This window comes from Alnus glutinosa, chromosome 1, assembly GCF_958979055.1.
Source record: "Alnus glutinosa chromosome 1, dhAlnGlut1.1, whole genome shotgun sequence".
NCBI classification, from domain to species: domain Eukaryota; kingdom Viridiplantae; phylum Streptophyta; class Magnoliopsida; order Fagales; family Betulaceae; genus Alnus; species Alnus glutinosa.
In genome coordinates this window covers 36,573,229-36,585,877 of record NC_084886.1, presented here as the reverse complement: position 1 = coordinate 36,585,877, position 12,649 = coordinate 36,573,229, and the positions used below count along the sequence as shown (strand labels likewise).

Sequence of the window (12,649 nt, the reverse complement as noted above, 5' to 3'; positions counted from 1 at the left end):
ATAGTTTTTACTTTTTAATTAGGATATTTTGGTCTCATCCTTTTTGTTTTTCATTAATATCCTCAATATTTAGAAATCAATAGATCTACAAATCCTCATCAATTAGTATCGGATTCCGTTTCATTACATTACATTAATGATAAAATATCAAGAAAATTAGACCTATCAAAAAATAAAAAAATAAAAAATAAAGGCTATATAAGTATATATTTTTTTATTGGGTCCAATACAAAGATGAAAGATCTATAAAAACCTTATAGGCTTCTCCATTCATAATCATTGAATAAATATGAGTTAATAATAATAATATATATATATTAATAGAATAAGAGTAATCTTTTGATTACCGAATATGCCTGAGTGTCGGTGAAGGTTGAAGCTTCGTTGCCAACATCACACACCCATTGTCCGCTGTATTTGATGAAATATGTGACGCAAAGACAAAATAAAGAAAGACTAAAATCTTAAATCCTTAAAATGAAAGTCTAGAGGACTTTCCCGGCTCTCTTCCTAAACCCCTCGTGTCATCCTCTCATCTCTCTCTCTCTCTCTCTCTTTCTTTCTCTCTGCAAGGCTTCCGGTTTCAACGGTGGCCTTTTGCCCAGCATCGGATACCCCGCTTCCGGTTTCCACGGTGGCCTTTTGCCCAGCATCGGATCTGGGGTATCTACGCTTTCCATTGAAGGTACCTGCTTTTTCATTTCATTTTTTAAAATGCTTCTTATTTGTTTGATTTATTTGTTTTGTATTCTGGGTTTCGATTTGTGTGGAATATTAGTTATGTATTGATGCATTGCAACTATATAAGGGCTCTGATGGGTTTCTCAATCCGCTATATTTTGTGGATTTGATTGATTATGTAGGTTTTTTTTTTCTCCAGTTGTTTTACGAGGAATTTTGTTACGTCCGAACTTTGTTCTTTGCTTTGTATTCAAGGTTTTTCAGATTGGTTATATGACTTGGTTTTTAAGATTGGATTGGTGCCTTTTTGGTATTTTGAAGCCACATTGTTTATTTTACTTTTTCTTTTTCTTTTTTTCCTTGCCCTTTTTATTTCTCTTCATGAAGATTTCACGGGTAGTGCTTTTGGAATTTTGTGATTAAACTTTTTTTTTAGGTGATAGTTGATTGATGTTTTTCTGTTGCATCAATAATTGCAGGGTTCTGTTCATTGTTGGGATATTGTTGCTATTGTGTTTTCTAGAATACGTGACGAAAGGACTTGGTGGAATTGTTATTTTTGGTTGATTATTAGCGAAAGGCGGGCAGGTCTTGTAAAATAAGTTAAACTGCAATTATTGAAGATTTCTTGGCCTTAATTGTGACTTAAAATTGGAAAGTGATGTTTACTTAATGAAGGTAGGTGTATGTGTGATCACTTTTCCCACTGAAGGTTGATATATAGTGAAGAGGTAATCTGTGTTATGGGTTGACTTCAAATATAGGAAGATTTGGTCGTGTTCTGGAAATATTGTGGATTTTATCATTTGGAGTGTGGGGGCAAGGGAACAATTAGATTGGGCTTGTGGTTTTGTTATGGATCATATGACCCCAAGAGAGAGAGATATTGAAACTGATCTCGAAAGTGGGGAAGCAGTTAGTGAAGAAGATTCGAGCAAATTACCTGTGTTGAGTGCTATAAAGCAGGCAAGGACATTTCTTGGGAAGATTCATAGTGGGTTTGTTGATGGGTCAGCCAAGAGTGAAGATGGGTTAAGTTTATGTGACAATGTGCCAAACTCCAATGGGGTTTCTCCTGAGAAAGTGAAGATGGTGAATAACAAGATATTGGAGGGCGAAGAAACTGTAGATTATGTGGAGAAAACACCATTGAAGGAGAAACGTAAAAAGACGAGCAATAAAAAGGCTCCAAAACCTCCCAGACCTCCGAGAGGTCCATCTTTGGATGCGGCTGACCAGAAGCTAATTAAAGAGATATCTGAACTTGCCATGTTGAAGCGTGCAAGGGTTGAGCGAATGAAAGCTTTGAAGAAGATGAAAGCTGCTAAGTCATCTCCTAAAGGCAGCAGTATATTTGCCATGGTGATGACAATTCTCTTCTTTCTTGTGATAATCTTTCAAGGTAATATTTTCTAATTGAACCTGAAGTTGATTTACCTTGTATTTAGCATTGGGTTCTTGTTGGCTGCTTGCCTTGTTATCTGTGCAAATGGATGGCTTAGCTTCGACCAAGCAAATTAGATTGCTATGTGGATAGAACTTTCTCATGATTTTGATTGTTTCAATCCTTATGTTTATGTGAACTGTGAAACATACCTTGTTTCTTAATTAAATATCTCTTTTTTTCCTCCTCTCGACTGCTGTTTAGTGAGCTAGGAGCCTAGCACTTCCAGATGCTATGTGTTTATACTTAAATGGCCCTTGCTCCATGAATCTTCAATGGATTCACTTAAATATAAATGTTCGAAGGCAAAATATATAATCCTGAACAGCGCCATTGAAAAATACAGAGACGCCACTGAAATTAATGGCATGGGAGTTTTTATGATCTTATGACATCCCATTGAATTGAGTTTATATTATTAGGTGTTTCAATTGCTGCCATTTCAAAAATGGCCTCAACAAGATGATGGACTTACCTAAAAATTTACGTCGATAAAAAATTGGATAATCCTATTTTTATGGGACGTCAAAATGTGCCCCGAATATATTTATTGTCCTCGTTTTTTTTTTTTTAGACAACGAACCCCTTAAAGGCAGAGCCCTTTTGGGACCCATCCATGTCAGTTAAACCCCGGATACATGACCCTGCCCGCAAGAACCGTGTATCAGGTAAATGAGGAGACTTGAGCAGCCGATCTCATGGTATTACACAAACGAGCAACCATTCAAGCTAACCCTTGCGAGCTATTGTCCTGGGTTTTGTTGGCTAACGTTTGTATGTGTAATTGTTTTTCACTTTGGACACGGTAGATATTCTAGCAAATCAGGGTTTTGAAGTAAAGTTTGAATCGCCTTCTAATATTTGCAGGCGGCCCCCCTCCCTCCCAATCCCCTTTTTTCTTATTATTGCTTTAACCTTGCATGAGTTGTTTTAAGATTTCTGTTTCTTAGCTTTGTTTTGTTGTCAATTCTTCAGGAATGTCATCTAGGAGAAATTCACCGGTAAGCTTCCAGGGGTCTCCTGTGTCAGCAGGACCGACAGAGGGTGGTTTGATTTCCATTGAGTACTACCCATTTCCATCTGCAAGTGAGCCAAATGAACCTGCTTCTGCTTCTGGTTCTCCCAAGTATGCCTGCTATTCATAGTGGCTCTAAAACCATATTCCTTTGCTTTGCTTATTGCGATTTTGTTGTTTTATGGTATATTTGTGTGGCCGTCTAGTAAACACCGTTTGTTATGGTGGAACCTTTGCAGTTTAGTAGAGCAGATTGCTGGTTCAGATCTCTCGGAAAAGCTGACAAGAGTTGCGGGATAAAATGGAGTGTTACTGAAAAGAGAATGCTATTATTGCCTATTGCCTAGTCTATGTTGAAGAGCAAACCATTTTTCCTTGCGCGTGTTTGTTTGAGTAATGCTAGGGACCATTTTTTTTTTTATCTTCTTTTTATCTTCCTAAAGTTGATGTAGCTTTTAAAATCACCATTGAATTTGAGATGGAATACTATTGAATTTTGATTCAATAATGATTTTAAAAGTCACATAAACTTTAGAAGAATTAAAAAAGGATAAAAATATGGTCCCTAGTATTACTCGTGTTTGTTTATACGTGACCTTTTGAATGTGAATCTGAATCTTTCGGATAATGTATCCCCCATATTGTGTATATAAATTAAAATTGGGGGCAACTCAAATTACTGTACAAGTTTTGTAGATGATGCAAAATGTAAGGCAAGAAACGTGGCCAGATAACTACTGCTGGGATTTGGTTAGCAACTTTGTTAAGTTCTAACCTCCTCTACTATTTTTAATTAAAAATAGAGGCTCTTTATATGGCTCTAAGCCTTTCTAACCTCTACTATTTTTTTATTAAATGTAGAGGTTTTTTATATGGCTCTAAGCCTATTGTATTCTTGTGTTCAATTTGGTTTTAAGCGTATATTTTACTATATGGTTAAAAATTGATGAGATTATTGGGGGGTAAAATTAGTTGTGTAAGTTCCTGTTTAATTCACAAGCACTAACGCATATAAAATTAGTGAGATGGCAACTCAAACACCCCGTCAAGGAATAGAATATTCTTATTTCAAGTAAAATAGGTTTTCTCAATTTGAATTGAAACAGAGAAATCTTGCAAAACGCTATTCCTCCACTTTACTTTTGCTTTATCTTTCCAAGTGGTGAGAAAATTTGAGTTACTGTCTTCTAACTCTTATGTGATTTGATTTTTAGCGAAGACTTTTGAAGCCGGCGTTTATCTCTCATCAAAGAATTCCATTCGGTTCTCAGCAGTACTTTCTCTGCAACAACCACTTTACTGTAGTTGTTACCTTTACCGCTTAAAGCTCTTAACCGAGTCCTTTTGCTCTTGTTTACCGCTTCATGTGGTTCTTAGAAAGGCTTAGGTCTTTTTGGATCTATTGCTTACTATATGTTTCTTTTTTTGTATTGCTTTTTTCGTTTGAATTTGTTGTTGTAGAGCCCACCACGTTTCGTTTGTTTGTTCTTGTAACCCTTGTCCCATTACTCACAATGAATCGATCTAGCCCATAAAACAACAGGCAATACAACAAGGAAAGGATACTAAATTCATGGTTGAAACTGGTCCTTCAAATACATCTATCTAGACAAGAAATGAGAAATCTGAAAGGTTCGGCTCCAAACAATTATTGCAGAGGGGATGATATTCAGCCATTCGATCCGGCCCTATAAAGGAACAAAGAATGAACTAACCCTTCATCAGTATGTTGAGAATGGCTACAGTCACTTCAGAGAGGCTCTTCACAAGACTGTTCCTATCAGATATCGGCGACTTGGTTGAGCCGCCTGAGAACTTCTTTTCACATGCATCGGCCTCCTTTGCAGCATCCGATATTCCATAGCTGGCAAACTTGTACTGACCATTTGTCAAAGCATCTATTGCCTGAGGCAGAGTATACTTCACCACTGGGATGTACAATTCTGCACAAAAAGCCAAGGATCTCTCCAGTTCTGGTTCTGGGGCCTGCTTGATTAGCCCCTCCATGTAGTTCAGTGCATCTGTCGCACTTGACAGAAGAATATCAGCCATGATCTTGGCCAGGCCTTTCACATCTGCATTGGAGCTGTCAGGGTTTGACTGTAAAGACGAGAGGCAGAGATCATAATGTGGTGTTTGCTTGCATGTTTGGTCTATCAAGTCTTCGTTTTCATCCAACCCAATGTTGGAGCATTGAGTTAATGGTAGAAAAACAGGAAGAAGAAGAAGAAGAAGAAGAAGAAATATAGAGGTTGGAGAGAATGGATTCCTCATTTTATGTTTGGACCCGTAAAGAAGAAAGAGTTGGAGGGTGTTTCTGTGCAATCCTATATATTGCCGAGTGTGTGTGTGTGTTTGCATATAAAAGTAATGGTAAAGTAATGTCATTAATGGGTTTGTTTCTTTTGCCATGTTTTGCAAGTATGAACACGGACATGCGTTTCCACTGTAATAACGTTAAACTTTTAAAATTATCATTAAACTTGTGACGTAAAGAGTATCCAAAAAGGACGTTTAGGATTACTTTTTTCATTATTACGAGTTAACAGAATTAGGTGAAATATGTCGGGGATATTCATAATTCTGTGGTCGCCTGCCCTTCTTAAGCCCCTAGATTTGTGGTATTTAGTTTTGAAAAATGGCAGCAATTCTAATTCTGGAGAAAAGAAAAGAAAAGAAACAATCTTTAATTAGGTGTAGTCTTTTCACAAGTGTCTTTGGACTAAACTGGTTTCTCTTTCTCGTGAGTTTTTGTGAACCCGTCTGATCCTTTCCGCTACAATACGATTAAGGAAATTTCCTACATAACTTAATTGTCGCTTTCTCAAACTCTTTCTATACCTCAAAAATTATTCTGTTTTCTTCTTCTTCTTTTTTCTTTTTTTCTTTTTTTCTTTTTTCTTTTTTATTTTTTTTTAGTGATTAAATTATTCTATGTTAAATCAATTTGGATGTACCAAAATTTTCATTTTTAACTTTTTCTGTGTCACAGACTTACAATCTATGTCCACATCAGCGCCATTTTTATTTTATTTATTTTATTTTTTGCCTTTACGACTACAAACAGCAAACGGCTACCATTGCGGCGTGCTTGGTAACTTTTGCTTTCTGCCATTAACACGTCTCCCTATTATCTAAGCTGGAATTTCGTTTGGAAACCAAATAATCTTCATTTAATTTGGAAAATTGTAATACCCGGATCTCATATTAGAATAGATAAATAGTTTACATAGAGTGAGTAATTTATAAGAGATAGTCATGATTTCTAAGTCTCATATTACCTAGTTATTAGGTGGAATTAGGCTTTATAAAAGATTCTATGAAAGCTTCAAATCGACTAGTTCTTTTGGGATGATATCGCAGATGTGCCTAATGATTATTATTATTATTTTTTTTTTTTCTGGGTCATTACAAATAATATCAAAGCCACATAGTAACGTTAAGTCATATTGTACTGGAGCATCGTATGACCTGGCCTTGAAGTGGACGTCAGGGGTTTAAGAGGAGGAGTTTGTATCACCCGGGTCCCATATTGAAAAGAGATAAATAGCTTACATAGAGTGAGTGGTTTATAAGAAATAGTCATGAGTGTTAATTCTCACATTGCCTAGTTACTAGGTAAATATGAGCTTTATAAAAGATTTTAGGAAAGCTTCAAATTGACTAGTCATTTTAGAGTGATAACACAGATATAACTAGTGCTTTTTTCTAGATCGTTACAGTAATAATGTGATATTATTATCTTAATATTCTCATTATTAGGTAGTATGCTGATTTTCATGCTAATTTTATTTTCCTAATGATATAATAGTTTCTTTCCGAAATAAGTTGTGATCTCTTTCATTTAAGAATATTGCAAATGTCAGGATCTCCAAACTATTAAAATTAGGCATATTTGAAAGTGCGACATGATATGCATCCTTTTGATAGTCCTTCTTCCATTCTCATACTTTTCAAAATCATCATTAAATGTGTGAGGTCATGTGTGAGATACGTATCTCCACAAAGTAATCAATTTATTCATTTTATTTGAATATTGAGTGATAAAAGCCTCGGGTTCTTATCAAAATGTTTTTAGAATAGACTTCCCTACTAGTCAGACATATGCATCGTACTGCCCCATCTCATATTGCCCTTATTTCAAAAGTCAACAACCCATCAAAGTGTGGAGCTTAGACCAATCAATTTGTGTAATGTACTTTATAAGATTATCTTCAAAGTGTTAGCTAATAGACTTAAGTTAGTGCTACCACATCTTATATCACAAAACAAAAGTGCATTTATACTAGGTAGATTCATCACTCATAACATACTAGTTGCATATGAAGCTTTGCCCCTGTGCATACTAGTATGTGGGGAAATGGGGATTATATGGCTCTAAAACTTGACATGAGCAAGGCATATGACATGGTTGAATGAGGTTTTTTTGGAGGGTATCATGAGAAAGCTTGGTTTTGATTCAAGATGAATACATTTGGTTATGACATGTATTAGTACTATACTTTATCATCAATGGTCAACTTTATGGGCACATTATACCTACTAGAGGAATTAAACAAGGAGACTCTTTATCCCTTTATCTCGTTAGTTTATGTTGAGGCACTTAGCTCTCCTCCACCAAGTAGAATACAATTGTGCATTAACAAGAGTTCCAATTACCAAAACAGGGCCAAAGTTAAACTTTTTTTTTTTTTTTTGTTAAATACTTTATTAGTACATGTGGTAAGGGTCATAGCCAAATGGCTGCCTTGATTTCAAAGCCACCAGATAATTGTTTTACTATTATTTTTTTTAAAAAAAAATTATTACGTAATTGTTTTATCACCAAAATCACCTAATCATCACAACAAACCAAACAACAGATGCGTTTGTTGATAAAAATAGTGAAATGCTTTTGTACAATTTTCCAAATTTCCCAAAAGACCAAACTTTTTCCGAGAAAATCAAAAAGAAAAAAAAATTAAACAACAAAAAGCCCAGATCTACAAATTTTACTCAAAAGGAAACAAAGCTAGAACTCATTCACAAATCTCATGGCAAAGAACAGGACTGAATTGGTGCGACATTGAGTGGTGAAGGCAAACATGAGAAACATGCTTTTACCTGCATAATTCTTCAAGTATGTATCATTAGTGGCTTGGAATGGATGAGAAAGGTTTTGAGATTGAAGGGCTTCTACTTCTAAGTTCTGCTTATATATATCTAAAGTTTGATGCACATCCTCCGCATCTGGGAAGTCCTCTCTCTCTCTTTGCAATTTCGTTAGAGTTTTGATTAGTGACATTGTGGACGAAACAAAAAGAGAAAGAGAAAATGAGAGGAAGAGAGAGAAACGAATAAAGAAATGGATGCATCGGTGAACAGTGTGTGGCATGACGCTATTCACAAATCAATGAAAAATGCATTTCGCATTTTGGATGGTTAATCGGATGGAAGAGGCTTTTAAGCATTTGCTTAGCTATTTTGGCTAAAAGTAGGAAATGGCTAATCCATTGTGAGTACTCTAAGAGTCAATTGGGATGTGGTAGTAGACAGTTAAAAAGAGAATAGGCATTGGCATAATAGTTAGACATCATGAAAGTTTAGTATTAGCAAACATATGTTCTTCCAAGCCTTTCATTATGGATCCTACAATGGCAGAGGCTCTAGCAGTACTAAAGGGTGCGTTATTTAGTTGAGAACTGGGATTGCAACATTTAATGTTAGAATGGAGATGCATTACAAATAGTACATGCCTTTAATACTAAAAGAAAAAACTATAGAAAATTAGGTTAATTGACCGAAGACTCAAGAAGAATTTTTCAGAATAATTTGCAAAGTTGGCAAGTAAGTCATATTAGAAGAGAAGCAAAGTTTGCCGCTCACAGCCTAGCAAAGATGGTAGTCCAACACCCGAATGATCAAGTTTGGATGGAGGAATTTTCTAGTTTTATTGGTGATATTGTAATAGCAGAACAATCAGCTTGCTTCTAAATATATCAATGAAATTCTCTCATAATTTATATATATATAAATTTGCAATAAAATTGTAATATTCAATTAGTTCTATGTAATATGATGTGTTTCATGTGAATTAATATATCAGAAGATATATTCACTGTGAATATATCTTCTTATATATCATGAGTCTATTTTATTTTTTTTATTTTTTTTTGGGCTCTTTGAAAGTTTGTAGTAGATAAACTGTATGTTATGGGCACTAGGTCAGAGATCAGACCAAGCAAGGAAGGAGGTAGGATTTGCGGAAGAAAGCTTTGCAAAAGAGATGGAAAAAGATGCAGAAGCTTTGAGAGAGATAATAGAGCTTGTGGAGATAATGGGTTAGTGGACCGGATTGTAAGGGAGTGTTTTAGTGGGCTTGATAACACTATGCTACCAGCTAGGCCTACGTGGATAGTGTAATGTAGAGCTACCTATGTTACGGTTTCTAGATAACTTAGTGGGTCAAACGTGGTTATGTCATGGGCCATGTTCTTTATGTTGTTAGTAGTGGGTTAGTGAGTCAGTTGCTAGTAGAAGGAATGAGCTTTATGTGTATTTAAACCTAGCAGTTACTGGTGGTATTTTATCATCGAGATTATTACTTTGAATATTCCTCTTAACCGCGTATTGGAGTGAATAGTGGGATTGGCCCCTTTAAGAGTCAACTATCTTTGTTTTCAAGTTATATTCAGTAGTCATTGTCCTTAAATCTTTAAGGTTCATAGCGGTGGTATCAAAGCTGCATTCCTGCGACATGGTGGAAGGTACTAGGGCCCAACAAGCTGCTCAGCAAGCCAAAGCTGTGGCTTCTCTCCAAGGCACCGTAACACAGCATGCTACCATGTTTACAGACATCCTCAACAAGCTGGAGAACTTATCTGCTAGCATGGTAGAAATCAGCAAGCAGAACCAGCCAGCCAAAACCACAGAAAACCAGCCACCCAAAACTCCAGAAAACTAGCAACTAAAAATATCAAAAAACCAGCCCTTAAGGGAATCAAGTAGAGAGAATGTGGTTTCCAACAACCCATTTTCAGAAGGAGGAATTCATGCTCATGCTCTTAAGCTGGATTTTCCAAAGTTCGATGGAACGAATCTCATGGATTGGATTTAAAAGGCGCAACAATATTTTAACTATGGCAACACATCGGAGGACCAAAAGGTACCCATTTCAGCTTTCCACATGCAAGGGAAGGCTCTCATATGGTACAATTGGCTTATGGAGTTGGGACACACTGAAGGATGGGAAGAGTTTGTCGTTACACTCAAAGTACGGTTCGCTCCATCCGCTTATGATGACCCCATTGGGGCATTTACTAAGCTGATCCAAACAGCCACCATGGAGGAGTACCAATCTGAATTCGAGGTGCTATCCAACCGAATTTCTGATCTAAATGAGGAATTCCATGTACATACATTCTTAAATGGGCTTAAGGAGGAGATTCGGATCACGATAACTATGTTAAAACCTAACTGCCTATCAGTGCCATTTGGGCTTGCCCAGTTGCAGAAAGAGAAGTGCAAAGGAGGAATCGACACCAAAAGGTAAACATTTGGTCGTCTAGCTCAAATTACCAAACCCACAAATCCACTTATTCTAGACTTCCAACCCCTAATTTCTACTCCAAAACAGCATCTCCACCCATTTCCATAGAAAACCGTAACCCCCAACATAATCATACCACCCAACCAGCCAACAAAAATTCAAACAACTATCCCCGAAGGCCAAATATCCCTGTTAGGAGGATCTCCCCTAACCAAATGCAGGAACGAAGGGAAAAAGGGTTGTGTTATTTCTGTGATGAGCGCTATCAATCGGGGCAGCTGTAATAGGCCTAAAATCTATTTGTTGGAAAGGATGGGAATAGAAGAACATCCTAGAATTGAGGAAAATGCAAAGGAGACACTTCCGGGGGATGAAAGTGATGATGAAGTGGTGGAAGGTGAGTTGTTAGGCATCTCTTTACATGCTTTGGCAAGGGCTCCAGCACCTCAGACCATGAGGGTAAAATTGGGTCTCAAGTGGTGGTGGTGGTTTTGATTGACACCGGGAGCACCCATAGTTTTATGGATCACAATGTAGCAAGGAAGGCCAACTTATTAGTCCACAAGGGGGATAAATTGACAGTTATGGTAGCCGATGGGGCTACTCTCCCTTGCCAATGTTGCTGTCCAACAGTCATATTTTATCTCCAAGGTCATTCTTTTAACCAAAACTTCATCTACTAACTTTAGGGGAGTGTGACTTGGTGTTGGGAATCGATTGGTTGAGAACTCTTGGTCCTATCCTATGGGATTTTGTAGCTCTTACCATGAAATTCACTCTTCATCAAAGGGAATTCAGTTACAGGGGCTCATTCCATCTAAGAACATGCTAGATGATGGGGTAACCATACCAAAGGCCAATGGAACCAATTGCAAGGGAATTTGGCTCCAAATGATTGGGGAAAAACCAACCAAGCACAAGACAATATTGCATCTAGCAATACAGGAATTGGTTGAAGAGTTCAGTGGGATCTTCAAGGAACCAAAAGGGCTTCCCCCTTCCCAAAGCCATGACCATCAAATCATCCTCCAAGAAGGGGCCAAGCCAACTTGTGTCCGGCCCTATCGTTACTCCTACTATCAAAAAGAAGAAATTGAAAGGCTAGTGGGAGAGATGCTCACCTCGGGGGTTATTAGGCCGAGCCAAAGCCCATATTCTTCCCCCGTAGTGTTGGTAAGGAAGGAGGATGGGAGTTGGCGTATATGTGTAGCTACTGAGCTCTCAACCATGACACAATTAAAGATAAGTATCCTATTCCTAACATTGATGAGTTGTTAGACGAGCTACATGGGGCGATGATCCGAGTACCATCAAATAAGGATGAAACCCAATCATTTACCTAAAACTGCCTTCCGGACTCATGAAGGACACTTGGTCAAAGATCAGATCAAGCAAGGAAGGAGGCAGGATTTGTGAAAGAAAGCTTTGCGGAAGAGATGGAAAAAGATGCAGAAGTTTCGAGAGAGATAATAGAGCTTGTGGAGATAATGGGTTAGTGGACCCGATTGTAAGGGAGTGTGTGAGTGGGCTTGATAACACTAGGCTACCAGCTAGGCCTGTGTGGATAGTGTAATGTAGAGATGCCTATGTTACGATTTCTAGATAACTTAGTGGGTCAAACATGGTTATGTCATGGGCCATGTTCTTTATGTTGTTAGTAGTGGCTTAGTGAGTCAGTTGCTAGTAGAAGGCATGAGCGTTATGTGTATTTAAACCCAGCAGTTGCTGGTGGTATTTTATCATCGAGATTATCACTTTGAATATTCCTCTTAACCACGTGTTGGAGTGGATGGAGGGATTGACCCCTTTAAGAGTCAAAACTATCTTTGTTTTCAAGTTATATTCAGTAGTTATTAACCTTAAATCTTTAAGGTTCATAACAGTGTATGCTTACATGTTTGGTCTATCAAAGTGGTTGTGTTGCTTGATAGTAGGGAAAATGATTGGAAGGACAATATAAACAAGAAATATGAGCCATATA

At 37.3% G+C, this 12,649-nt stretch overlaps 2 protein-coding genes across 2 annotated transcripts; one reads left to right on the top strand and one right to left on the bottom strand.

Annotated features, from left to right (window-relative positions):
* Positions 1-417: 417 nt before the first annotated feature.
* LOC133879700 (uncharacterized) lies at positions 418-4,045 on the top strand. The gene is made up of 4 exons (XM_062318404.1): positions 418-685; positions 1,161-2,083; positions 3,101-3,251; positions 3,380-4,045. Exons 2-4 carry the CDS (start codon positions 1,537-1,539, stop codon positions 3,438-3,440), a joined length of 759 nt encoding a protein of 252 aa, XP_062174388.1. The 5' UTR covers positions 418-685; positions 1,161-1,536; the 3' UTR covers positions 3,441-4,045.
* Positions 4,046-4,685: 640 nt separating this feature from the next.
* Positions 4,686-5,462, bottom strand: LOC133858830 (cell wall / vacuolar inhibitor of fructosidase 1-like). The gene has a single exon (XM_062294286.1). It carries the CDS (start codon positions 5,412-5,414, stop codon positions 4,851-4,853), a length of 564 nt encoding a protein of 187 aa, XP_062150270.1. The 5' UTR covers positions 5,415-5,462; the 3' UTR covers positions 4,686-4,850.
* Between the last annotated feature and the right edge of the window lie 7,187 nt (positions 5,463-12,649).

Coding starts and splice junctions, on each gene's coding strand:
- LOC133879700 (XM_062318404.1), top strand. CDS start 1,537: ATGGATCATATGACCCCAAGAGAGAGAGATATTGAAACTGATCTCGAA. Junction 2,084..3,100: donor TCTTGTGATAATCTTTCAAG/GTAATATTTTCT, acceptor TCAATTCTTCAG/GAATGTCATCTAGGAGAAAT. Junction 3,252..3,379: donor TCTGCTTCTGGTTCTCCCAA/GTATGCCTGCTA, acceptor GAACCTTTGCAG/TTTAGTAGAGCAGATTGCTG.
- LOC133858830 (XM_062294286.1), bottom strand. CDS start 5,414: ATGAGGAATCCATTCTCTCCAACCTCTATATTTCTTCTTCTTCTTCTT.